The sequence below is a fragment of the Strigops habroptila genome, chromosome 3, assembly GCF_004027225.2.
Source record: "Strigops habroptila isolate Jane chromosome 3, bStrHab1.2.pri, whole genome shotgun sequence".
Classification (NCBI taxonomy): Eukaryota; Metazoa; Chordata; class Aves; order Psittaciformes; family Psittacidae; genus Strigops; species Strigops habroptila.
Genome location: NC_044279.2, coordinates 47,728,061 through 47,753,082, shown reverse-complemented (window position 1 = coordinate 47,753,082; position 25,022 = coordinate 47,728,061). Strand labels below are relative to the sequence as shown.

At 38.5% G+C, this 25,022-nt stretch overlaps 1 protein-coding gene across 6 annotated transcripts in view; it reads left to right on the top strand.

Annotated features, from left to right (window-relative positions):
* The window catches only part of EEA1 (early endosome antigen 1), an 86,846-nt gene that overhangs the window by 51,575 nt on the left and 10,249 nt on the right, over positions 1-25,022 (top strand). For 4 of the 6 annotated variants that reach the window (XM_030477944.1, XM_030477948.1, XM_030477949.1 and 1 more), the window contains 12 exons: positions 46-185; positions 789-1,119; positions 2,588-2,689; positions 3,066-3,260; positions 4,631-4,813; positions 10,937-11,122; positions 11,573-11,704; positions 13,495-13,680; positions 13,985-14,223; positions 15,696-15,816; positions 16,166-16,264; positions 17,289-24,020. In XM_030477944.1, coding sequence (XP_030333804.1) covers positions 46-185; positions 789-1,119; positions 2,588-2,689; positions 3,066-3,260; positions 4,631-4,813; positions 10,937-11,122; positions 11,573-11,704; positions 13,495-13,680; positions 13,985-14,223; positions 15,696-15,816; positions 16,166-16,264; positions 17,289-17,411 — 2,037 coding nt within the window. In that variant the 3' untranslated portion in view covers positions 17,412-24,020. Of the gene's footprint in view, positions 1-45; positions 186-788; positions 1,120-2,587; positions 2,690-3,065; positions 3,261-4,630; positions 4,814-10,936; positions 11,123-11,572; positions 11,705-13,494; positions 13,681-13,984; positions 14,224-15,695; positions 15,817-16,165; positions 16,265-17,288; positions 24,021-25,022 lie in introns of those variants that run through there. The other 2 variants (XM_030477947.1, XM_030477945.1) reach the window with 2 other exon arrangements.

Sequence of the window (25,022 nt, the reverse complement as noted above, 5' to 3'; positions counted from 1 at the left end):
TTGGTTGTGTTCTGATAGCTCTAACTTCTTATTTTTCTATATCAGAAACTTGAAGCTGACATGCTTGATGCTAAAGCAAGCAAAGAACAAGCTCTTCAGGAGTTACAGCAGCAGCGACAGCAATCGACAGAATTAGACCTCCGAACAACAGAACTGAGTAAACAACTTGAAGCAGCAAGAGAAGCGTATGCATTTCCTATGTTACAGTGCTTTGCAAAGTCAGAAATAGAACTAGAGTGGTTTGGACTAGCGTTGAGATTTTGTTTTTCTCTGCTGTGATTTCTGAAAATCATCGATAAATATATTCCCTTTGCTACGAGAACTGAATTTTATCCCACCTGTTTTCTATCACTCTATGCCATGCAGACTCCATCTGCCATGTTGTCTCATGTGAATCACTGACTGCTTTGATTCAATACACTTCTTCAGTGCGTTCACTGTGCTTATTGTCAGCTATCTAAACATTAGATATCTAAACATTGAGGTCCATCTTAATGTATCCATAGCTCTGTAACTTTTTTCAAAGACTAATTTGCAATTTATGCATAAACAGCAAAGGGGTAGTTTCTGCTCATTATAGTTGAGGAAGAAAAATCCATCTCAAAACACTTTTTAGAGTTGCTGGTATGTCTTCCTCAGAGGGAAAAAATGCTTATGCTCCGGATGAAGGAGGTATACTTTGAAGTAGTTCTACAGTTAATATATTAAATAATAGAGACATTTAATGATTCAAAGGAGCCGTGAAGAAGAATTAAAAAAAAATATTATTTTTCTCATTGTATTTTCAGGATGTCTAATACTAAATTGGATTTGCAGAAGAAGTCTGAGGCCCTTGAACAAGCAAAAAAGCAAATTTCAAAGCAGGAGGAAGAGAAGGCCAGCCTCAAACAAAACCTTGAGAAATCAAATCAAGATACTAGTAAACAACTCAAAGAATTAGATTGTAAAATGCAGGCAGCATCATCAGAGCTGCAACAAGTGAAATCAGAGAAGGATGCTCTAATAAAGGACCTTACAGCTACCAAAGACAAGCTCTCAAAAAGTTCTGAATCCTTCAAAAAAAGAAAGGAAGACTTAGAAAAAGAAGTGCAAAAAGGAAAAGCAGCTATGGCAGAAATGGTGAGTAGTTTCTTTCATTAGACATGAAGTTTGGTGAATTTACAGTCGTATAAAATATTTTGCTTTCTCTCTGAAAAGAGTGTACATACAATGACAATGCATGGAAATTAATTGCCTTAAGGAAAACAAATTGTGATTTTTAGTCTTTCATATATGTGTCCTATCTTAAATTTTTGCCTGGATGTTCACAGTAGTAAACATCACGCACCATGATCCCTTTTTCTTGCTGCATGCCTTTAATATGGTGAAGAAACTAAGTGGAGAGAAGTGGTGAAACAATTTGATGGGAAATGACCCCCTTTTAAAAAGTACATCAGCCTTGTTACAACAACACAAAGTTATAAACCCTTTGCTAAACTGCCACCATATCGAAAAATAATTTATTTTGCTAAGGCCATATTAGATTCATTTCTGGAGTCTTTGTATATACAACCTTCCTGTGCACTGGACTCGACATGCTGGAAGGCTGTGTACAGCAGGCAGAGTAACATCATCTGTTGTTGGGGGAGAGGCCTAGCTTAAGGTGTTATCAGAGTACTAGCACTGTTGAAGTTTTATAAAGGTTTCACAAGCGATGGTATAACAAGTGCTTGACCACCTATGGTAAAGAAAGTGAACTCTCACTAGCCTTAAAATATGCCTTTTCCTTCTCTCTCTTGCTTTGTTGGTAATATGAGTGGGCACTGTACGAATACATATTTTGTAGATTTTCTTATGCAGTTGTTTTGACACCCCTGCCTCAGACATGGTAGAGGTGTCTTTCTCATTCCCTTCTCATTTTACATGTCACCATTTCCCAGAACTCGATCAGAGCTGCTTTTATTCTGATCTAAAAAAAAATCCTGCTCCTAGTTAAAAAAAACTTTTTCCTTTACTCTTTCACTTTTTTCAGATAAGCCTTTTTGTTTGCTTTACTTAGTTACTGCTGTTTAAATATTTGTTTCTCCTAAAAACTTGAAGGATTTTCTCCCCAGTTTAGACTTAAAGATAGAGTCCAGATTCTGCTTCTAATTCTGTAGTGATTTGGAGGCTTGCCACTGTCTTAAGTGCATAGTATTTGGGCTTAAAATGTATTCATATTTGAATACAACTCCCTCAAATGTACTTTGCTCATGAGTTTCAGAACATCAAGAAATTCTGAATCCTGAGGAGAGTGATGAGCCTACTGCTTCCCACAAGAAGAAGGGCTGCCAACAGCAGCTTCAAAGAGGGGGACTGTCCCTAATCGGAAAAACTCTTCAGCACATGGCTGCATTTGTTAGTGCAGGGTATCAGCTGTGTTCAGCTTAGAGTTACCACTGTTAAAGTTTTGAAGAGTTTTGAGCTGAAAATATGTCTGCAGCTGAGAAGGAAAGCTCTTTCACTAGAAAGGAAAACATTGTTTTTCAAGGCTTTGTAGATCCTGCAGAAATATCTGGTACCTGTCTTAGAAGTTCACATGAATATTTCCTTGTCTTATCTTTTTTAGGAAAAATCTTGCCAAGAATTAAAACAACAGCTCCAGGTGCAAACAGAGTCTGTAGCTAAAGAGAGGAATGAATTGAAAAACTCACTGGAAAAAAAGGAGGGGGTAAGCTGTCTGCATAGTTTCAAAAATCCAGAAATCAGTTATAAAAAGTGTTTAAAAGATTAATTTTTAGTCTCACATGCTGGGACTGATGAGGGATAAAAAGGTTGCAGCTCTCAAATTGTAACCTACCTGGGGCACTGAAATAAGGTAGTGCTAAAATTTCCTAGATGATAATATGAAGCTTTAAAATACAAGTTTTAGTCCTACTTTTCTGTGCCTCACAAATCTTAGCTGTGGGGATTTTAGAACCCTTCAGGTTTTTTCATTAGTGAAACAGTTACTTGGTATTACCATGTCCTAATTTTTTTTCATACTTTCATAAAAGTATTGATTTAAATTTAAATTATATACAGTTATTTAATGTTTTTGAATATAGATTTCTAAGCAGTTGTCGATAGAACTTGATGCAGCAAGAACGCAAGTACTGGAAATTCAGGGTCTTCTGAAGGAGAAAGAAAAAAGTGAGCAACATCTCCAGGGAAGGCTGAGAGAGTTAAAGGAATCTTTTGAGCAAAAGAAAAAACACAGTGAGACACTGCAAGCTGAATTAAAAACTGCTCTTTTAGAAAAGGTAAGACTGGCCTCTCTTACTCCTGTAAGAGCTTTTATTTCAGTGTCTTTATGATAAACAGCTGTTCATTGTAGTAGATCAGGTCAGGATGTGGAAACAGGGTCTTCAGGTGCAGTTGGAGATGATACAAACAACATCAACAACAATAATAAAGTAAGAAGAACCAGCATTGATATATGAATTTAGTAGGAATTGAGTTTCAATAAAGTGATAAAAATTACTAGATTGAATGTGTTTATTTTGCTTCATGAGCATGTTATGAGGCAAAAGCTGCCATTTTCTGTAAAGTAGTAGAATTTTGTGAGAGTAGTTTAGACAAACTCTACAGTGTTTTGGAACTTGCATGACAGTTTTAAATCAAGTTTTCTCTTATACCAAAAGAATTTATGAGTGACAGTATGAAACTCATAAACCATAATGGAAAGAGTTCAAATGTCTTACAGCGTTAGGAAATGTTGCGTTCTGTGCCATGCACTGTTACATGTTGCTCCAGCTTTGGCTGCTTTATGCAATATGGTCATATTTAGTCAGTCTATGGAAACTTTAGGATTTAGGACTTGGTGTTGTGGTTTCACCCCAGCCAGCAACTAAGCACCACGCAGCTTCTTGCTCACTCCCCTCTGGTGGGATAGGGGAGAGAAATAGAAGGGTAAAAATGCAAAAAATCATAGTTGAGATAGCAGCAGTTTAATAGGTAAAGGAAAAGCCACACACAAGCAAAGCAAGACAAGGAATTCATTCACCAATTCCCCTCTGCAGGCAGGTGTTCTCCAGGAAAGCCAGGCTCCATTACACGTAGCAGTTACTTGGGAAGACAAATGCCGTAACTTTGAACATCACCCCCTTCCTCTTCCCCAGCTTTACCTGCTGAGCATGAGGCCATGTGGTCTGGAATATCCCTTTGTTCAGCTGGGGTCAGCTGTCCCGGCTGTGTCCCTTCCCAACTCCTTGTGGATTCCCAGCCTGCTCGCTGGTGGGGTGGTGTCAGAGGCAGAAAAGGCCTTGACTCTGTGTGAGCACTGCTCAGCAATAGCTAAAACATCCCTGTATTATCAACACTGTTTTGAGCACAAATCCAAAGCATGCTAAATACTGTGAAGAAAATTATGACAGCCAGAACCAGCACACTTGAAAACAATATTAAGATTTTTAATATTTGGTCTTAATGTGTTTCACTTAGTCTTTTGACATGAATTAAATTTTGCCGTTATATTACTTACAAAATATTGCTGTAAAATCACAAATACCAGATTAGTGAACTGCTATTTCATAAGTGGGAAAAAATCTTGTCTTGCAGTAGAAATGCAGTTGATCAAAATGATTAAGCCTATTTTTAACTCTAATTGAAACTTCCTATGCTTATGTTTCAGGCAGAACTGGAGAATAAGCTGCAACAGCAGTCTATTTTGTCAGCACAGGAGCTTAAAGCAGAGAAAGTCAAGCTAGCAGACTTACAGAAGAGCCATGAAAAACATAAGGAAAACATGGAGAAGCTGCAGTTGGACCTTTATGGGAAAGAGTCTGAGCTGCTGGCAACAAGGCAAGACCTTAAGGTACTTACAGTCATTTTAACGTCATATGTGACTTAGTTGATCTGTTTATATACATTTTGAAGACCAAGAAACTGTGCAAGAATGGACTAGGCGGAAAAACGCTTTCTGTTTATGTGTAGAATTTAGTGCTGTTCAGTCCCTTCCCCTGGGACAGAGGACATCCTGAAACTAATTCTAAGCCAAGGATATTTACCAGTTTCCCTGAAATACCCTTGCATTTGTGCAGCAGCAAAGTGAAAGATGATCTATTTTTATATTCTTTTAAGAGTTAATTTTTCAAGTTGCTCTTTCTTGTTACATATTGTAGCTCTCAGTTAATTTAAACAGCATAGCTAATTAGGGCAAAGTCTGCCAGCATGTGAGTAACTGCTATCTTCTAGATGATTTAATTAGAATTTTAGTTGTCAGTCTTTTCCCATGCCCTTGCCCCTTCCTTCTTGGCCAGTTGTAGATGTTCAGAGATGTCAAGCTAATAGAAATGGTAGGTTTAGGGACCCGCCTGGAATACCTGTGTCTGAACTTAGTCTTTGAAGTTTTTGCTATTCCTAAGCTGAATTATCTGATTTGATATTAGGGTGTAGTGCCTTCAAAGAGGTATTGCTGGGAGTTGAGTCAGTCAGCAAAGGTGTTTTTTGTCCTTTTTTTCTGCCTCCTTTCTTCATGTCAGTGCTAAGCCAATGCTCCAGTTAGTCCCAGCACATACTGTGCTGCAGAGACTGGCTGTCTACTGGACAGATCTGTAGCTTTGTCACTTTTCATTTCAGATGAATCCCACTGCAGCTTTGTCTGTGTGTGTCTGACACTGTTGTTCTAGGCTTTTCTGAAGTTTATGGAGAGAACTAGGCACTTCAGGAGGATGGATCATCTGATCTGTTTTAGATGTCAGCCTCTGCTTCATTATGTATAAATCTTTGATGGCTTAGATTTCATCACTCCCTTTCACCTGTCCCAGTGGGGGCCTTTAAGTCCCACCACTGCAATTGTTAAAGGTCTTGTGGCCATTTCAGATTGGCTCATGTGAGCTGTGGAGCCCTAGCCAAACTCCAAGTTCGGGGTTGTTTTAAGAAAAAGAGAAATAACTCCTTTAAATATAGGCCATTGGAGTTTTATTAATCTTCCTCCTCCTCTGTAGCATTAGATTACTTGCCACATTTCCCTGCAGGTTACAGAGGCTTTACTTTCAGTGTAGCTTGGTTGAATTGCTGTGTTAAATTGTGAAGAACTTCAGCTTGATTAACAAGCAACAGTAGTTTAAACAAGCTCGCTCTTACAGTTAGTTACTATAGCACACATATCTCTGTGTGTTAATTTCCTGCAAGGCACTTAGATCAACATTTGGTGAAGCAATGATCTGTAAAAGCATTGGATGTGCTCAGTTAACTGTTTTTGATATAGTTTTCATTTAAGTATCACTTGTTGCAAAAATAGCTCTGAGTGAGTATTATTGAACCAGCTTGATGACCTCTAGTTCTGACAAGTATAAAATAGGACAGTAGGCATCCTACATGCTTTTAAACTTGAATGTGGATGGTAGCAAAAAAGAAAGCTAGAACGTCCATGCAGAAAGTTAAAATAAGGTGATGGCAATGGGAAAACAAGATTTTCAAGATGAGCAGTCAGGTAACTTGATTTATTATGTAAGTCTCTATTGAGCCTAAAGGGCCTGAGGAAGATTGAGGTCCTCAGTACTGAAGTAATGTACCAACTTGGAGGCTGTTTGCTGTTTTATAAAAAAAAAAAAAAAAACAAACAAAAAAACCCCCGGAATTTTAAAACATATATTAATTACAATTAGTGCAGTCTGCTTGCCACCACTTTTTAATCTGAAATGTAGAAGAGGGAGAAGGTGTGGAACTGACCTTTAATTGTGGATGTGCTGCCTCATTGCAATCTTAATCTAAAGAACCAGTGATAACTTTTCTTAGGAGGCCTCAAAGGAAAAAGCACATTGGGAAAGCCTCAGCATGATAATGTTAGTCTTGAGATTCGAACATCAAAATGCCACTTAAGTCAGAAGAACTTTGTGATGGAGTTTCACGGTCCAATTCAAAATTGTTTGTCTGGATGATGTTTTACCTTGAATGAGTTACTTAATAAAAGTATATAATCTGAGCCAGAGCTATGGATTTTGATTAAAGTTTACAACCAAAGCTGATGGGTGGGCTGGGGTTCAGATTGATCTGAATCTTATTAGTAGGCAGTAGTACAAGTTTTTAAGACTTGTGTGCAAGGCGAGCTTGGGTATCCTTCAGAGCAGGATTGTTTTGAATAGGGCTTTGAGCAACCTGGTCTAGTGGAAGGTGTCCCTGCTGGTTGGAACTAGATGATCTTTAAGGTCCCTTCCAACCCAAACCGTTCTGTGATTTTTAGTAGAAATACAAACCCCTTGCACAGCTGTGCTGAGTCAGCAGGGTTTGAAGTCCAGCCATCTCCAGGACTAGCACGACCAGGCTGTATCGTGAGATCCTAGCAATGGTAGGTTTTCTTTAGTTAAAAATATTATAAAGGAAAACTTAAATATTCTCACATGGTGTAGCACCATGCTATTGGTGAGGCCAAGGTTTTGGTGAGGGGATAGATCATAAAAGGCAGCACAGGGAATGGATGGCACGAGTAGGGTGGTAGGTCTAGATCCTGACAGGGGATGGAAGGAGTCGGGCCGTACACAGAGCACCATCTGCTGGCATCTGCTTGGAATGTCACTGCTGGGATCAGTGGCTTATCTCCGGCTGGGAGAGTGAGGTGTGGTTGAGAAGTGAGCAAATGTTTCAGTGAAGTTCTGCGGTTGGAGATACAGCGTTGCATGAGAGACAGACGCAGAGTGGGCAGCTGCTCCCTGAAGTGTCACCAGCACGGCTGGGTCCTAGTTTCTGGTTCAGTAACAGACGATCCTTGCTATGGAGCTATAGCCAGATGCAAGCTTTGAAGCTGTAAGTCTTACAGAGGAAAAGTGAGTGTGTTGTAACAAAATTAGAAGTGAGAACGTAGTTACAATTTTATGGATACTATTTGTTGCAAATTTACTTTGGTATAAATTACCACCTGTAGTAGTAACTACTCTCATACATCTTTGTCTCTGTGACTGGAGAAAGAAATTGGGTAGGATTTGAGTACTTGTAAAAGCTATAGTTTTTGATACATATAATAAAAAAAGAATAGCACCAAAGATCATTTGTGAGTATAGATACACACACATATATACATGTGTGTATATATAATATATACATATTTTTGCATGCACACACACACAAAATTTTTTTTTTGTGGAAAAGGTATTTTTTGTATAGAAGGGTTAATAAAAATGCAGAACTATTATTTTTGCCTTGATTTTGAGTTTGTGCAAACATACTTTGTTGAATCCTTCTCTCCTGAGCTCTGCCAAGTATCTTTCAGTCTTGGCATTTGTGCTCTTTGTAGCCAGTCCTGGTTTCCTCTATGTTCTCTAAAGAATGTTTCTTTGCTTCCAGTATTGACATGTCTGTCAGCATATCTTCAGTGGACGTTCTGGGACAATATTCATGCTGCCAAACCTCAGGCCTGTAAGTCCTGGACTTACCACCCAGCCTGGACTAGTTCTGCTGTTGGCACTATAATTTACACTGCAACAGACCAAGTTGTAGTGAATCAGACTGTGATATCTTCTTATATTTTTGTTTATTTATTTAAACTCTGTACCAGTCATCCTAGCATCTGGTTTTATTTGCAAAAATAAGTACAGATTGACATCTTTTGTTCTGTACCTTTTCCTTGAATTCAGTTTTGTCTGTCATCCTGAAGAGCAATCTCATGACTAAGGGTATCTTGTTGGTAGAACATCTGTCATATTCTGGAAGCAATGGCAAAACTGAATGGTAATTAAATAAGGTAAATGGCATCAGGTGTTTTGAGAGGTGGTTTTATGTTAAAGATACTATCTCCTCAGCAGTCAAAAAAAAAATCGGGCTGAATTGCTGTCTTAGTGAAGACTGGGCCAGGAACAAGGGTAATAACTGGAATGTTTAACCATGTGCCAGAGGATTTCTGCTCATTTCCAAAGGATGCTGTGAAGGACTTTCTTGCAAAGCAGAAAGAAAGGCGTGGATAGATAGAAGGTTGATTTACTGTTAGAATTACATTGAATGGTTTCTCAGTAGCATTGTTATTAATCACAACACAATTAAGAGGCCCTTACATGTGTAAGCTATAGTACGCTGAATAGTATGCAAAATTCCAAGCCTCTTATGTTAAAAACTAGTGAATTACAGAAATGTTTGTGCATAATACAGTGCAGAATAGGCTGAATACTGGTTCCCCTTATAAGAAGATTTACATTGTCTTAGTGTAGGTACAGACACAGTGAGATAGCCTGTACGGCGTAGACACTTTGGTGGACAGGGTGGGTGAGAGAGGAGTATTCCCTGTGTGAAGCTTTTAATTTGTGCATCACTATCCACGTCATCAAATTCTATCATCCTGTGCTAACAAATTGGATGTAACCACATTCACTACTGGAAACAAATTTGAATAAAAGCTGTGGCTTCATTATGTTTCTTTCTAAAACTGCAGAAACTGTTGGGTTTGCCTGTGGAAATGTTACATGATGATGCTATGCTTCTCATCCTTTCTCATTGTTAGGAAAATACAGTACTCCACTGCCCACAGTGGAGCAGAAAGGGATAATTTTGCTTTCTGAAAGACCCACCCTGCTGAAAGCTTGAAATTGCAGAAGCACTTCCCGTTTTGCTTAAAAAAAATTCTGAGTTAACACCTCACTAAGTGTTAAGTAGTGAACTCTAATAGCTCAGAAAGCAAATAAAGTCATTTGTCTGCAAATTAATTTTAAAAGCCAATATGAGCTTTTTAAGTGCCATTGGGATTGTTGAAAATGTAATTGAATCAGCAGTGTTCCATCATTGGTGTTTCAAACTACGTCTGACTCTACAGGCAAAATACTTTAGACATTTCAAGGGAGGGTTAGGAGGCATTAGAAATCAATTTGTTTTTAAATCAACACAGGAGAGGCTAAGTATATGCATAATTAAGTGTGAAGTCAAAGTTGTGCTTATTGTTCCTTCTAAAATCACTAACCTTCATCAAGAGGTTTGATTAAGATTTAAGTAAGAGCTTAAAAAAGAATTTAGTATATCCTGAAAGAATTTAAATCCTTCTGGTGCACTGAAGGTAATAAACTTATCACTAATAATAAATCTCCTTACATTCTGCATAATTGAAGCATCAAAAATTTCCATAAAACAACAATATTTTGTGGAGGATGTGGAGGATGAGTTTGGTATTTTTCTTTCTTATTGGTTCCTTATGAAAGAACATGCTTCTAAGCAGAGCTAGTCCTTCCCTAAGCAGAAGGCTTAAAAAATATAACCTCCAGAATATTAACTCAAGCAGAACCGCAAAATTTGACTTTCCTGTGAGCAAATAGAATGAGCCATGGGTGCAAGTTTTAGGTTGTTTCTTGGGATTTTGTGTAGAGAGATAAATCGACGTTCTTTTTCCAGGTAATGGGGAGAGTTGGAGGCAAATGAAAATATAATTTGCAGTGGATTTTGAATGGAAGTTTAAATTTTGTGTTTAAAATGCTGACGCAGCTGAGACTGAAATATTTTATCCTGATATTAGCATTTTTAGCTTGTGCATTTCATTTTAGCATTTAAAAACAAATTGCAATTGTCCTAACACTAGCTTCACTAAAAGTCATTGGTAAAAAATAGCATTGAATGACTTGTGAAGTCTTCAAAAGTATAGCTTCACTGCTGCTTAAGTAACAACTGTCAGAGTTACAGATCAGTTGCTTTGCTCAGAGAACAAAATAAATTTGTGTGAGCAAATTCAAATTTGTCCTCTTTTCATCAGTTACCTTTCATTCTCTGCTTTTCTGTATGTTTTCACCTTTTCTCTGTGGAAAGATGCGAGCTGGAATATGTACAGTAAGGTATTGCTGGTGGAAATGGTACTGGGACAGTTTCTTTTATTTAGGGTAACCTTGAAACCTAGAAGTTTCTGTCAACATTTGAAGCTAGAAGTGTTGCATGCTAGGTAACAGTTTTTCCATGTGGAAAAACTTCAAATACTTGAGTATCTGAAGCTCTTACATTGACAGATAATTTGCAGAACTCTGTTTGTAATTAGTCCACAGAAGAAAAACTTGCTCTAGCTCAAGAAGAATTAGTTTCCAGCAGAAATCGAATTGCTAGCAATAATCAGCAGATTCAGGAACTGAAGAAAGCAAAGTCTACGCTGGAGCAGGATGCATCAAAGAAGGAGCAGCAGCTGGGTGAGAAGACCAAAATGTTACAGGATCTTCAGAATGACAGGGTAAATGCCTCTTTCTTTTGAAATCTTCACACAGACACATAAACCCCACAGAGACACCCTTTATTGAATTCTGTTACATCTCTAAACAAAGGGTGATTAGGGGGCATAGCACTGTTTTAATGCATGGCAATGACAGTTTTACTGAACCTTTGGTGCAAAGACTTTTAACAGCAGCTAAAGCAAATTTGGTTCAAAATAGGCTGTTAATGTGTTCTAAGTGGATAGACAGATGGAAAAACCTGTTATTAGTTTTAAATTTAAAACTGCAAACATGCTGCTACTTGTTTGTGCTATGAACCGTGGATAGAGATATGTGGCAGTTGTTTCCCCTTAATTACAAAGCCTTCAAGTAGGTTTTGGGTCCTGGATGTTTTTGCTTTGTTCATTTATTTGTTTATTTTATGAACTTGGAAGAAGTAACTTTTCTAACACTTTTTATTTCTCTTCAAGATTTTGAAAGAAAAAGACTTGGCTAATGAGAAATGTAAAACAACAGAGCTCCAAGAAATAAGGAATAGACTTGAAAAAGAGAGTGCCAAGCTGGGTGAAGAGCTTAGAGCCTGCAAGCAAGAATTTGAGAAGGTATATGCAGACAAACTGAGTCTTCATGTGATTGGTTATCGTATAAGAAATAATGTGCCTACTCAGTAGTTGTTATCTAGAATGGCTTTGCAAAGGTTGTTGCTGTAAATATAGTATTACGGGTAAGGGAACCAAAGACCACATTTCCTTGTGGTTCCTGAGCGATGATGACTTGATCAGTGATAATCCTGGAGCACCGGTGCCCAGTGTTCTTCGCCAGGTGGAACACACAACTTGTCTTAGCTTCAGGATGGGTTGTATGTCCTGGTATTTCTTCTGTTCAACTGTAGATTCACCGTGCACACCCTTGCTTGACTATTCTGAAGCACAGAAAAGATGTCCAAAAGTGTCACAAATGTGAAGTTTTCCAGATATTCTAGACACATCTGGTACTTGTCAAGGATGTGTGGTAGAGTTGAAACTCCGTTGATGTGCTGTGGTTTCTTAAAATGTCTTTAAAAGTCACAGTCAGGGAAGAAACAATGTCAGGAGCCTCATAAAAGACTAACTCTCTTCCAAAATCATAACAATCTGAAGGGTAAAATTTTGGAGGGTTTAAGTAAATAACAGTTAGTCTTCTGTAAAACAAACCATTTCTCACCGCATATTACGTATTTCAGTTTTTAGTCTCTGCAGAAACAAATGCTCCTAAAAGGCTGCGGTTTGTGTTTTCCATGTTACAGTATTAGAGTTATATTTGCGTCTGTTAAGTATGTGGGGTTTAAGTTGCTGCATAAGTATAATGAAGGTACAGTCCCTATACACTAATAAAAAGAAAGTATCTTGATATCTTACGAGTTTCAGATGTTCTTTTGTTCTCCAGTGTTTAGAAAATGGTCTCTTATTTTTAGATAGAAGTCCGTACTTTCTTTCTCTCAAGCAATCTATGCCCAGTACATTCTTGAATTTTGGGAAAAGGTTACTATAATTCTCATCACTCCTAAGATCTCTATTCTAAAGAACAAAATTTATAAAGATGTATATAAAATGTGTGCACACCAATGGCAGCTTAATATTCATCTCTTGATCTACATACAAGCAATCAGACTAAACCAGAAAATGTTTCCTAAAAGCCTATATTCTGTTTCCCATCTACCAAGGAGTAGATAGATATGCATCTATAGGGCATCCTCCTGTTCTCAGGATATGTTCTCTCCCTGTCTTTGGTTTGGTTTTAATTTTGGTTTATGGAAAACTGGCAGCCCCTATGAGTCTGTTTGTACCTCTATGCTTGGCTGTGTAATTTTAAGATACATGACTTCAGGATTTTGTTATGTTTTATTACAGAAGACCAAGTAAAACTAATATTTAAAAGCAAATGTATCATCCTACTTACTTAAACCAGAGGGTAATTATTTATACATTTAAGACTAATAGAAAGTAGCTACCATCAATGTTTGGTTTTTATGTTGTCATTACGATCCTTTTAACCTCATTATTGCAACCAGAGAACAATGTGAAGTAAATTTTAGAACAGACTCTAGAAAATGACTATGGACGTCTCATTTCAAAGAACTGCATAAAATAACCCAACAGAGCTTCAACTACTTTAGTAGAAATACACAGTAAATTTATTTTAAAAAAGAATGATGTTCATAATGTAGGTAAAAGCTTAAAATCTTTGATCATGGAAATCATTGATACTTTGTGCTATAAAATTATCCTTTCTTACAGTGATAAAACTAAAATTATTGCTGTCTTCTCTTTGGAAAGAATTATAGTATTTTTGAATTTAAATAATTTACACTTTCAATGTTGCTACTTTAACTGTGAGCTCTGTATCCTAACAGGAGGTGGCAAATCTTAAGGATGCAAACCAGCTATTGATTCAACAGAAATTAGAGCTGCAGAGCAAAATAGATAATACTAATTTGGCTCTGGAACAGGAGAAAAAAACCCATCAAACTGTCAAAGATCAGCTGAAAAAGAGAGAAGAAGAGCTGAAGAAAGAATGTGCTGAAATTGAAGCTAAACTGGTTAGTATGTCAGAGAGTAGAAGACTTGTTTTGTGAACACGCCTTTGTATTCTTTCAGGGACAGAGAGGAAGGAAAGAGTTGACTTTAGTTTCACATTATATTAACTTTTAAATGGCAAGGTCAGAAATCTTTGAGGCATTTAATGATGTAGGAGAATTCAATGGGATGACAGCCTTGTCTAATAGAGTTTGTTGATTAAAACTAGTGGTTCTAGTACAGTAAGTTTCCTTGCCTCAATTAAATGTAGGGAATAGGGAAAGAATACTTGGAAAGTTGTTTTTCATTGTTCCATTGTTTTCTTAGCACACAGAACAAAAAGAGAAAGAAGAAGAAAATAGGAAACATGAGGAGAAGGAGACCAAGCTCACCATGCAGGTTACAGCCCTGAATGAAAACCTGGCTACCATGAAGAAAGAGTGGCAAAGCAGTCAGAGACGAGTGAGCGAACTGGAGAAACAGACAGATGATTTACGTGGGGATATTGCTGTCTTGGAAGCAACGGTGCAGAATAACCAGGATGAGAGAAGAGCGTTGCTGGAGAGGTAAGCTGTGGTCATGACACATGTGGAAGCATAGTTTGGGAAATGGAAAGCCTCACACTGCAGACTTGTTTCAGCTGATTCAGGATTCTCTATGCGTGCTTTACCGAAGTCTGTGTTTGTTTCTAGTGCTTGGGCTGTGGGTGCAGTTTCCAGAGTGCAACCTTCTGTCGTCCCTGCCAAAGTACAGCAAGGAGTGTTGGGAATAAACTGTGCGCTGTGTGGGCTTTGGCAGGGTGGCTATTTTGTCGAAAATCAGGCAGGCTTATCAGGACCTTATTTACCACCAAAGCCACAGCTCTATGCTTGTGCTTGAAGATTTATGCCCATCTGCAAACTCCTTCTAAATCCATTGGGCTCCTCTGAACTTTGAGGTGTGTAGGTTGTGGCTTCTCATCTGATCTGTTGTATGAACCTTGCAAGGCCTTGCAGAGAGAGCTTCTCTTATCTGAATTAGCTATCCTTCTCCATCACTCCAAGGCTCCCCTGCCTTGACTTAATCAGAATAGATGTACTAGTCATCCGGAAGCATGGAGGAGACTTCTTAGTGCCTCCAATGACAAGAATTTGCTTAGGTGCTTATAGGTATGCCCACTGCTCAATGTTAGGAGATTAAATATCTAATAGGATGAGATAGGCTAAGGTTCACACAGGAGGCATTTTCTTCCTCCTGAAAACCTACAGTCTTCTCCAGTTCTGTTATTGTTACTACAATATATTTAAATGTTAGGTAAGCAGAGTGCCTTTCCTTCAGGCAGCAGGAGGCTTGCAAGGCAGCAGGAGTTACCTGAAAGCAGCGATCACAAAGGTAAAAGAAACACCTGTGAGACAGGAAACTTTATTTGTCTTTATTTCCTGACATGTTTGGTGAAGGCAAAGTGAAAAACATTTTTCAATACTGTCAGGCTTGCTGACTTGTTTTTGAGCAGTAGACCTTGGGAGAGGATGGGATCAATGCAAGAGAGATCTTCTTTCTTTGGCAATCCCTTGCCATGCTGTTCTGAACTCATGCAGTAGCTGTTTACAGCTTGGCAGAAAAAAAAGCCTTTGAAATTTGGCTTTCAACAGCTAATGGAATTTCAGATGGTGGGAGGTGGCCTTGCGAAAGGAAGAAGGGTTCTTTTCTGCTCTGTTGTCTGACCTGATCTGCAGCTGGTTTGTGAGAGTGTCCTGTTGCACAGGAGTACGTAGCGGGGCTTGCTGTTGATGGACTTCATTTAGTAATGTCGCTGGGTTTAGGAGTAACTCCAGGTATTAATAAGCCACAGATCCTTCGGACCAGTGCCAGATAATCTTTAAACTGATTGTTACAACAGAATATTTTTCCAGTCAAGGTATCCAAGAACTTTTCACAGCAAGGGTATTTTTGGCTGAGAATTATGACAGAAACTTCTCAGACATGACAATCTGCCCAAAGGAGGCAGTGTATATTGCCATATATGCTTTGAGCAGACTATTTACTATTTTTTCCTCAGGTGTATAAAAAGTGAGGGAGAAATTGAAAAGCTTCAAGCCAAACTTGTAGAAATGAAGAAAAAGCTGGACAACACTACTGCTGCAATGCAGGAACTTGGCCGAGAAAACCAGTCATTACAGGTATAATTTGATTTGAAGCAATTAAACCTGTTGATTCTCTGTGTGGGAACTTAGGAGAATTTCAAGTTTGTGTCAGACTGGTGGTGGGTTACTTCCCACAGTGATTAAGATGTTATGCTTGTGGTGTATGAAGGCCATATTGCTGTCTGTGTGTTCTTAAATCTTAAATCTTATAGTTCTGAAACTTGGAAGGTTTTCTCTCTGAACAAATATAAGCTCGCAGTATCATGACAGAATTGGTGCTTTTATACTGCACTGGGTAGTGTGTGCAATGGAAATAGAGGAAATTAGTAGGAATTAGATAAGCATTTTAAAAAACAAACCTTCTTTTTCTATATCCTCTATACAGATCAAACACACCCAAGCTCTCAACAGGAAGTGGGCGGAAGACAATGAGGTACAGAACTGTATGGCCTGTGGAAAAGGCTTTTCGGTGACAGTGAGAAGGGTAGGTGTGTTTAACTGTGTGTCTGTAGGGGTTTTCTTTTCTATTGTTTTCAAACTCTTAGATGGGATCAAACTTCAGAAAATGGCGTTAATAGTGCTGTGGAATTCAGGACATCTCAGAATACAGTTATTCCTTGCAGTGCTTTAAATATAAAAAATAAAGTGCGTGGAGCTTACTTTATTCATGATTCTTTTGCCATTTTAACAGTGTCAGTTTATAAACAGTGTTAAAATAGTTCGATCCCCTAAGCGAACAAGCAAAATTACACTGTTGTCAGGGTGTTTACGATAAACTTATTTATAACCAGTCTGAACTGGATTTGCAGATATAAAAGGAATGTGGATTTGTTAAAATTAGGTATATGTGAAAATAGGAGGCATCAACATGTGTTGGTGCTTTGTGACTATGTATTTCTAAACACTAACTAGACGTGGAACAGAAGAAACAACTGGGCATGTTTTAGGTCTGTAGTCAGACCTTCTTTGTAAAAAAAGCTGTGGTCTGCTAAGATGTTAGCATTCCTCTGCTGTCAGGCTATGCTCCGTGAAGTAGATGAGTGATACTCATGAGGTTCATTTTTACAGTGCTTCCTGACTTGGTCTTAGGTGGCTCTCCCTGTCCTGCATTATATCAGTGATGTTCTTTGGGTAGTCTTTGAACAAAGGCTGCTGGATCCTTTGATTCAAGGATACTTTTCAATGTGAAAGCAGGTAGTTACATGTAAGAACAACATGTTTTATGTGACCAGAACAAGTCCAAGAGGAGAAATTTAAGAGGAGGATGAACTTGAACCAGTTTATTTCCAAAACTGGTGTAGTCTTCTGACTCAGTGAAGTACTTCTGAATATTTTACTCCAGTACCCTTTAGAAAGAATTTACTCCTGTGCCCTTCCATGTGCTTTGTGACTACTGTTTAAATATTCAAACTAACTTCTAAAACACAAGAGTTTACTTGACATGATAGTGATCTCTGTTGGTGACCGATACATTGATGTTCAGCATGTATGTTTCTTCTCTTTTGCAGCATCACTGTAGACAGTGCGGAAATATCTTTTGTGCTGAGTGCTCAGCAAAGAATGCCTTAACTCCTTCTTCTAAGAAGCCTGTCCGAGTCTGTGATACTTGCTTTAATGACTTGCAAGGATAACTGGCTATCGTGAGTGACAAAGAAATGTTACACTAAAATTTACAATTTTTGTCAATGCACTTCGTTCAGCACTCAGACTACTATTCGGTTTGGACAATGATTGTAACACTTGGCAAAATTTAGTATATTTTAAAATGTTTATTGATACCAAGTAAAACTATTGTATTTTTTGTGAGACATGGGCTCAGATCATCCATAGCTTATTGCCATTTATCCTGGAAAGAGCTTCTATGTCTAGATTAGAAATACCCAGTTATTTGTAAATAAAGTTTAAACAGAGGAGTAACGATGTATTTTTTTATCTTTTATTTTTTTGTTCAAGAGAAACAACTTTTAGGTGATATTGTAGTTTATTCTTGTTTCCTTCAAAGAAAAAGGAAGATGCAAAAACCTGTGAGGATTTTATGTATCAAATGTTGCTGTAAAAAAAGCGTAACTAATTGTTGCATTTGATTGCGTATCTGATATTCTTTATAACCCCTTGTGATTTTGTTTTCTTTCTATCTCTTTGGTTCTTGGACTTTCCTCTCTGAAGTTTGAACTCCACAGTGAGGGTAATGGCTGGACTCGACTCCAACTCAGTTTTATTTGCCCACTTAGAACTTGTAGTATCAGCACCTGAGTCCTTATCCAACTACAGTGCTTGGTTACTGGAACATCTTTATACATACTGTATTGCATAGTTTGTGTGTGTGTGTGTCTGAGAGCGAGTACATTGTGAACCAATGATGAGACAGAGTTTAGTGGGCATTGTAGGAATATTAAGTGACAAATTGCAATATTCCATTCTGTATTGATTGATTTCACTTTTACATATTCATTTGATGGATTTTAATCTTCCAGAAGCCCTTATATGTGTGTTTTAAAAAGCAAACAAACAATATTGGCAGTAGCCTGTAGTGCATATCTCCCTGTGCCCATACCCTGGAAGCCCTTGGAGGTCCTTGAGGTTCTAAGGGACATCCAGACCTTCCATGCTAGGTATCCTACTAAGAAAAAGTCTTTGAGACTGCTGCAGATGTCTGACCTTTCCTTTTGTCCCTTCCTCAGCTCTTAATTGAAGATGCTGAATTCCTCCTACACCTAGCAAACCTCAGTTTTGTGCTCCATCTGATCCCATTACCGGTGGGTCTTAAATGTTACATTAGTTATATGATACAGCCTGCTCGGAACGGTGGTGTGAATCTCCTGCTATTGGCTTAGTTATAGCCGAACAGCTCTAAAGAAGAGGGCAATATATGTGTCTTTAGATATTTATTCATATTTTCTTTACTGTACTTGCAACAGAGGTTTCTTGTAGAGTTCATTTTTTGAATGAACTTCTTTTTTGTTGTGAGTTTATTTACACTTGTTCATTCTTGCCTGCCTGTCTCCAACTTTCTTCCCTTTGTGTCTGCTATTTTAAAACCATTAAGGTTATTTCTTCTGAACGGGGGTTATGCCTTCCAATATTTAGGGACACTTTGTCTTAAATACCCTAATAATTTCCCCACACCTTGGCCTTCCTACAAAATTTTGCCTGCTGTTCAGAGAAAAAGACTGTATCATGAATTCCTCTACTTCTTGCCTGAGGTAAGGAGTCAAATTCTGTCACAATGATGGAAGCTTAGCCATCGTTAGACAGGTTCATTTGCTTATATGTATTGACAGCTCTGTATGTGAACGAAGAAGAGTCTGTGATGAAAAAAATCTAGTCCTGATAAAGTCTTAAGTGAAAAAACTTCTTAATCCCTCTTCTGCAGAAGTATGATCTACATGTTTCATATCCCTTCTTAGTTTATCTGTCTAGTTCTACGCTTGCAGCCTCAAAGAGTCTTCCTCAAGTTTTCTTGAAATTAAATTCTTATTTCCCAAAAGCCAGCTGGGTTACATAACTGGTTCTCCTCACTGCAGAAGAGTTTGGGATACTGCTGTGGTTTATGTGAAATACTGATCTGCTTTTCTGGTTCAAACTTGAGAGTTGCTTGCTAAAAAACAATTGCTGCAACGATTCCGTATGAACAGCCCCTGAACTCGCTGTTTCTCCTCAGCAGTGTAACAGTTTGTCATAAGAATCTTTTGAATAGAAAATATGAACAAAATCTCTGCCTCTGGGAATGGTTTTTTCTATTTATTTATTTATTGAGAGAATCCAAAGAGTTTGCCTTTGAGCCTTTCTTTTTCTGACGTGTGACTTCGGAAACATGGGAAAAGAAGTGGCAGTCGTGCTCCAGTGTAGATGTGCTCTGCCCTGTTGGGTAGTGCAGGGAGCCTTGTGCTGCTTTCAGGGTGAAAGGTGACCACGTGGAGTAGAAGGCATTTGGAGAGGGAAGGGAGAAGCTTCTCATGACTTCACAGGGACAAAACACATGAGACCATGAGACAGGAAGATAGAAATCTTTTGGGGGGAGCTAGGAAAATGGTTAAAAGACTCACTTATGTTCAGGCATTTTGCTTTTGAATGGGAATGTGTGAATGCTGAGGAGAGAGCTCTGCAGTACAAAGGAAGTGGTAGAAGCTCTAGTAGAGTTGTTCTTAATTCAGCCTTTTGAGATGCCTTTGTGTAAAGACAAGCAGAGTCACCTCACTCAGCTGGCTGCTGAAGTAGTGTGGTTGTCTGACCGCAGATCAGACCTTGGTCTGGAGCTCCTCAGCTTCAGGGGCAACACCAGCTTGATTTCTGCAGGTTGCTTTTTGCTGGCCACTTTATATGACCAACTGTTTGATGGAATGGAAATGCTTTCCAAATACACATTTGTAGAAAGAGGGATTGTTAAAATCTGGAGAAACAGTGGTGGGGTAGAAGCTTTCATGTTTGAGCTTTGAGTCTGCAGCACTAGGTCAATATTGCTACAGTTTTTAATTGGAGTGAATTTATGATTCCGTTGCTGAATCTTATGCTCCTTCTTTTGTGCTTAGGATTCTTAGAGCTGATCTGTATATGTTGACAAGTTGATGGTATACTAGACCCTGTGATGAATTTGGCCTCAATGCCAGGTTGGAAGTTGTGCTCAAGCTCTGTAAAATTACCTATGAGGTACAAAATAAGGCAAACTGGAAGGTGAAAAGCTTTGTATGCATAAATCTGCTTACAGAGTCTGACTGTTTTGATGGGCATGTATTGGTAGGAACGTAGGTTTTGTTGCAATGCTTTGAAATATAAATAATAGGAAAACCTAGTAAAGAGCCTGGTAATTTTTACCATGCTGCATTAAAAGATTCCAGGCAAAATAGTTTAATGTACTGGTTTTTTTAGACCACAGACACAGGAACAGAGGGAGAAACTAATAAAATGTCAGAAGAGATTAGAGCCTTGGAACTGGAGGACCCATAGTGGTGTTGTTTTAACAGCCTCTAGAAAGAACCAGATTGCTCTCATTCACTGAGGAGAGGCCATTATAGAGCAAGAGATGGAAATAATGGTAAAACCAGTGCTCGAACCATTAGGTGTGTGGTATCATCAAGCTGCCTTTGATTGCTAGGCACTACAGTGGCATCAGGAATAGGACAGTGAAGCGTGGGGTTTGTTCCTGAAACTCTCCCGTCTGCAAGACACTCCATCGACATTCAGAATTGCTGGCGAAGCAGAATATGAGAATATGAGCGCAGCTGCTACATGGGCTGAGACAAGCTACGGAGGCAATCCAAGAAGTGTAAAGGGTAGTCTTGTTAAGGGTGGGGAAAGCTCTTTAACTTCCTGGAGGCTTCATCTCTCTTCCTAGCCAAATAGCCACAATCCCTTGCGTTGTTGCCTCCAGAAAGCCAATCATACAGTTCTACTCCCACCTCATGTCAGCAATTCATACTTATGCCCTGCAACCTCTCTGCAGGCAGGTAGCTTTGCAGAGGTCAGTGGCAGGCTTTTGATCTTAGCTGCATGTGCTTCATTGTTATTTATTTCTTCTCCTCATGTATTCCCTCCAGTAATCTTCCCCTTTCTGCAAAAGTTGAACAAAAAGGATAAAATTAATGAGCCACAGTAGGAAAAGTTGCTCTCTGCAGATGAAGAGACAAAAGGAATTTTCAGCTGCAGCTTCCAGCAGAGGCAAGAAAGAGGTTGAGCAGGATCTCATTTTCAGCTGGTTTTACTCTCTGGCACAAGAGTCTGAGGCTCTAGGGTACGGTGCAGTTTTATCCCTCTTTTTTTGGAAGGTGTCAAGTAACCAAGTTGCCAAGGTGTGGAGTACTAGGTACACAAGAACAATGAATTACTATTTTTGTTGGTTTTGGGACAATTAAGATTATTTGTGAATCCTCACTGGAAAAGATTTCTTAGTGAAGCAAGAAGGGATTTGAGAGCAGAAGCATGAAGTAACCTTGCTGTGTTTGTATTAAATGAGCAAGAACAATTGACTCTTTCATGCTAGATGTAAGAGAAGTGACATTCCTAAAGAAGGGACCTGGAAAACTCAAGTACTTTTTTGGATTGTTGAATGTCAGTTAAACATCAAATGGAAACAAATGCTTGTTGCAAAACTTTGTAAATTATTATGGCCAGTATTTAGTGGCAGATAGAAAACTGCTGGAGCTTAAGTTCAAATAGAAAATAAACTATGCCGAGAAGAATGATATAATGGTTTGAGTATGTTGAAACTGATAAATTACTCCTCCAAGTACCACCCCTCCCACTCTCATATTCTTGGAAGACTAGGAAACAACACTGTCACTTGCACTATGCACTTTTTGCTGTCTAACTGAATATAATCTACAGTAAGTGGAATGGTATATTTTACATCGCATGTGTTAGCTGTAATGAATGGACAGAAAGTTTGTCTTCAGCTGGACTTCTCACTGTATTACATTTGGCCCCTTGCTATGTAAGGAGAATTGCACTTGTAATTCCTTTGTACCAAAATCATGATCATCATCTGAGAGCACATGTAACAACAAAACCCATGTAATCACGCGCACATTGTCTTTGTAGAGCTTCATTTTAAGATTATTAAATGAGAAAATGTGAATCTTGTTTATTTTCAAGGGTCTTGCCAGTTGTCCAGTTCTTAATTTTTGAAGTCTTGACCTTGGCATCCCTTCTAGGATAAGTTTAGAATTGTTGTCCCACCACAGCCTCTCCAAAAGCACTATATGGTGTACTTTTCAAAACCAGCAATAATTGGATAGTGAAGTCTTGCCACAGAAACTCAGTTTTGGGATATTTTTTTTTTCTAAGGGTCACTGAATAAAGAGGTTTGCATCTTTAGAGAGAACATTAGATGCCACTTAAGATCACAATAATGAAGAGGATAGGTACTAGTTCATGTAATAAACTCTGCTTTTTTTCTGTAGCTCACCATACACTATGCACTCACAGCGGTTACTGAAGCTCTGCTAACCCTTTTGGCTCAACATTACTATGAAAGCAGAAGCCTGGTAGGCGTGTTCTCCAATTTTTACTCCCCGTATGACCTAAACTAAAACCAAATTCATCTGTATTTCCTGCCTTGCTTGGGTAAAGAGAACTGGGAAAGAGCGTACGTTGTCATATGTCAGCAGGCCAGTGCTAGCGGCAGGTCCAGGCTCCTGCTGTTGACTTTATGGCAAAGTACTCCGTTGTATCACAGGATAGCTTGATTCCTGGCACCAAAGGGATGTTTGAAAGAACATCTCACTGGGTTAGCAAATACCAGAACTTTTTATAGTAATATGTCCAAAATGCTGCTTGTATAGGATTTGTCACTTTTGTAAGAAAAGAGAAAAAGTCACACACAGAAAAAAAAAAATCATAAACCCCCACCATTTGATGTCGTTACATAAGATTTCATTTAAACTACCTCTCAGTGTGAAATTCAAACATTAGGTAAGTTTAATAAGGTTTGCTCACTGTCATGTTATGTACAAGTTATAGTGGATGCCAAAATTGCAAAAGTTTATCACCAAAAAGGAAAGAAGTTAAGTCTCTTCATTTAATGTGTTTGAAAGTATCCCATAGTTTCAAGTTACTGTAAACTCTGTTGTATTCTTTTAACTTCGGTAGTTCCAATCTTGCAAACTTCAGCTGCTGGACAGGAAATAAATCATAACCACAAGCTGTCATAGTTATGGTCTGCTGGGTGTAAACAATTTTGTATGCAGCTTTGTTGTTCACCAAATGTACCATTACTTTAGACTTGTTTTTTCTTCAGTACTGTAATGGATGCGTGCCACAAATTACATTGTCTTGTTTGCCTCTTTTCTCAATTTTAATGATCAGTTTATTATTGCAGATGTGAATATTGCTCATACAGCTTGATTTCTGTATGATTGCATAAAATATAAATGGGAAAAGTTTTAAGTTCTTACCCGGTATTTAGAGGTAATGTATTATGATAGCCTTATGTTGCAGTTTTACCTACAGAGTACTGCACTTCTTTTAAACTGCATCATACCATCTTGGTAGGTGTAGGTAGATTTTTTGCATGAGTGTGTATTGGTTTTGTTTCTTTTTATTTGAAGTTCGATTCTCTTAAGTTCTACTTTCGGTGTTTGTGTTTACTACTTGTGATCATGTAGTTGTGCCTTACATTGTGAAAGAATATAGTCCAGTGTGCACTGTAATTCCTAAACTCTGCGATATGGAAAGTGGCTGTGGATTTGGATGAGGAGATGACACCATGCATCAACCGGTTCTGTATAAACTATGATGAAATGTTACTGAAATGTTGGTTTGTTTTTTTGGTTTTTTTTGTTTTCTAACCTGTTAAAGGAATGACTAATGACAATAAAAAAAAAAAAAAAAAGAGAAAAATTAGACCTAATAGACCAGTTCTGTCATTCAAAACTACCTGGTCCCATTTCAAGATAGCAAAACTGCTTTGAAATGGGGGATATATCATTTTACAGTTAACCTGTTGGGAAGCCACACATCTAAGAACAAGCTAAATGCTCAGTTTCTTAGGCTTGTGGGGAGATGCAAGAAAAGTTTTCACGTTCCTGAGGAGGCAGTGATAATGACTTTGTTTCAAATCTGTTTTCTCAGAGATTAAATTCAGAGTATTTTTTCCATTCCCAGTAACTGCACAAGGCTGCTAGGTATCATGCTTTCAATTCAAGTCAGTGGCTGTGTTACATTGCATTCAATGCAGTTGGACAGTCAGCATAACTAGAAGACTCGGAAGTAGCTCTTGCTTTATTTTTTTAGACTAATGAAGGGCTCATTTGTGAGATGGAAGCTGCTTTCAGGGTGGAACTGCATTGCAGAGGGAAGCCAGGTGATTAATGTGTGTGAGATCAGTTCCATGACAAAGCCACCATTGAATTGTGGGCCATTCACAAAAATCTATGTTTAGCTATTGAAGCAGATCTTCCCTGGGACTTGGTGCGGATAGTGGAGAAAGATGGAGAGGTCTCCTCTGAAAGGCAGTTCGAGTTGGGAAGTTAATTTCTGCCCCTGAGACATCTTTCTCTTCAGACCACAGAAGGACTTGTTGAGCTTACATCTCCCTGAAGACAGCCTGTGTTTCCAGGTACTGTGAGGTGCTGGTGGGGCACTAGTGGTGGAAGGGGGAGGGTATGATGCAGTGTGAAGCTCAGCTTGGAATCAGAGAGATTGAGCACAGCTGTGTAAGCCAAGTTGTGGCTAAGTGTTTGCAGCTTGTGTGGTGCCCTGCAGCAGATCCGCTGCCTCTACTGTTTTGCTCTCCCGCCTTACACATT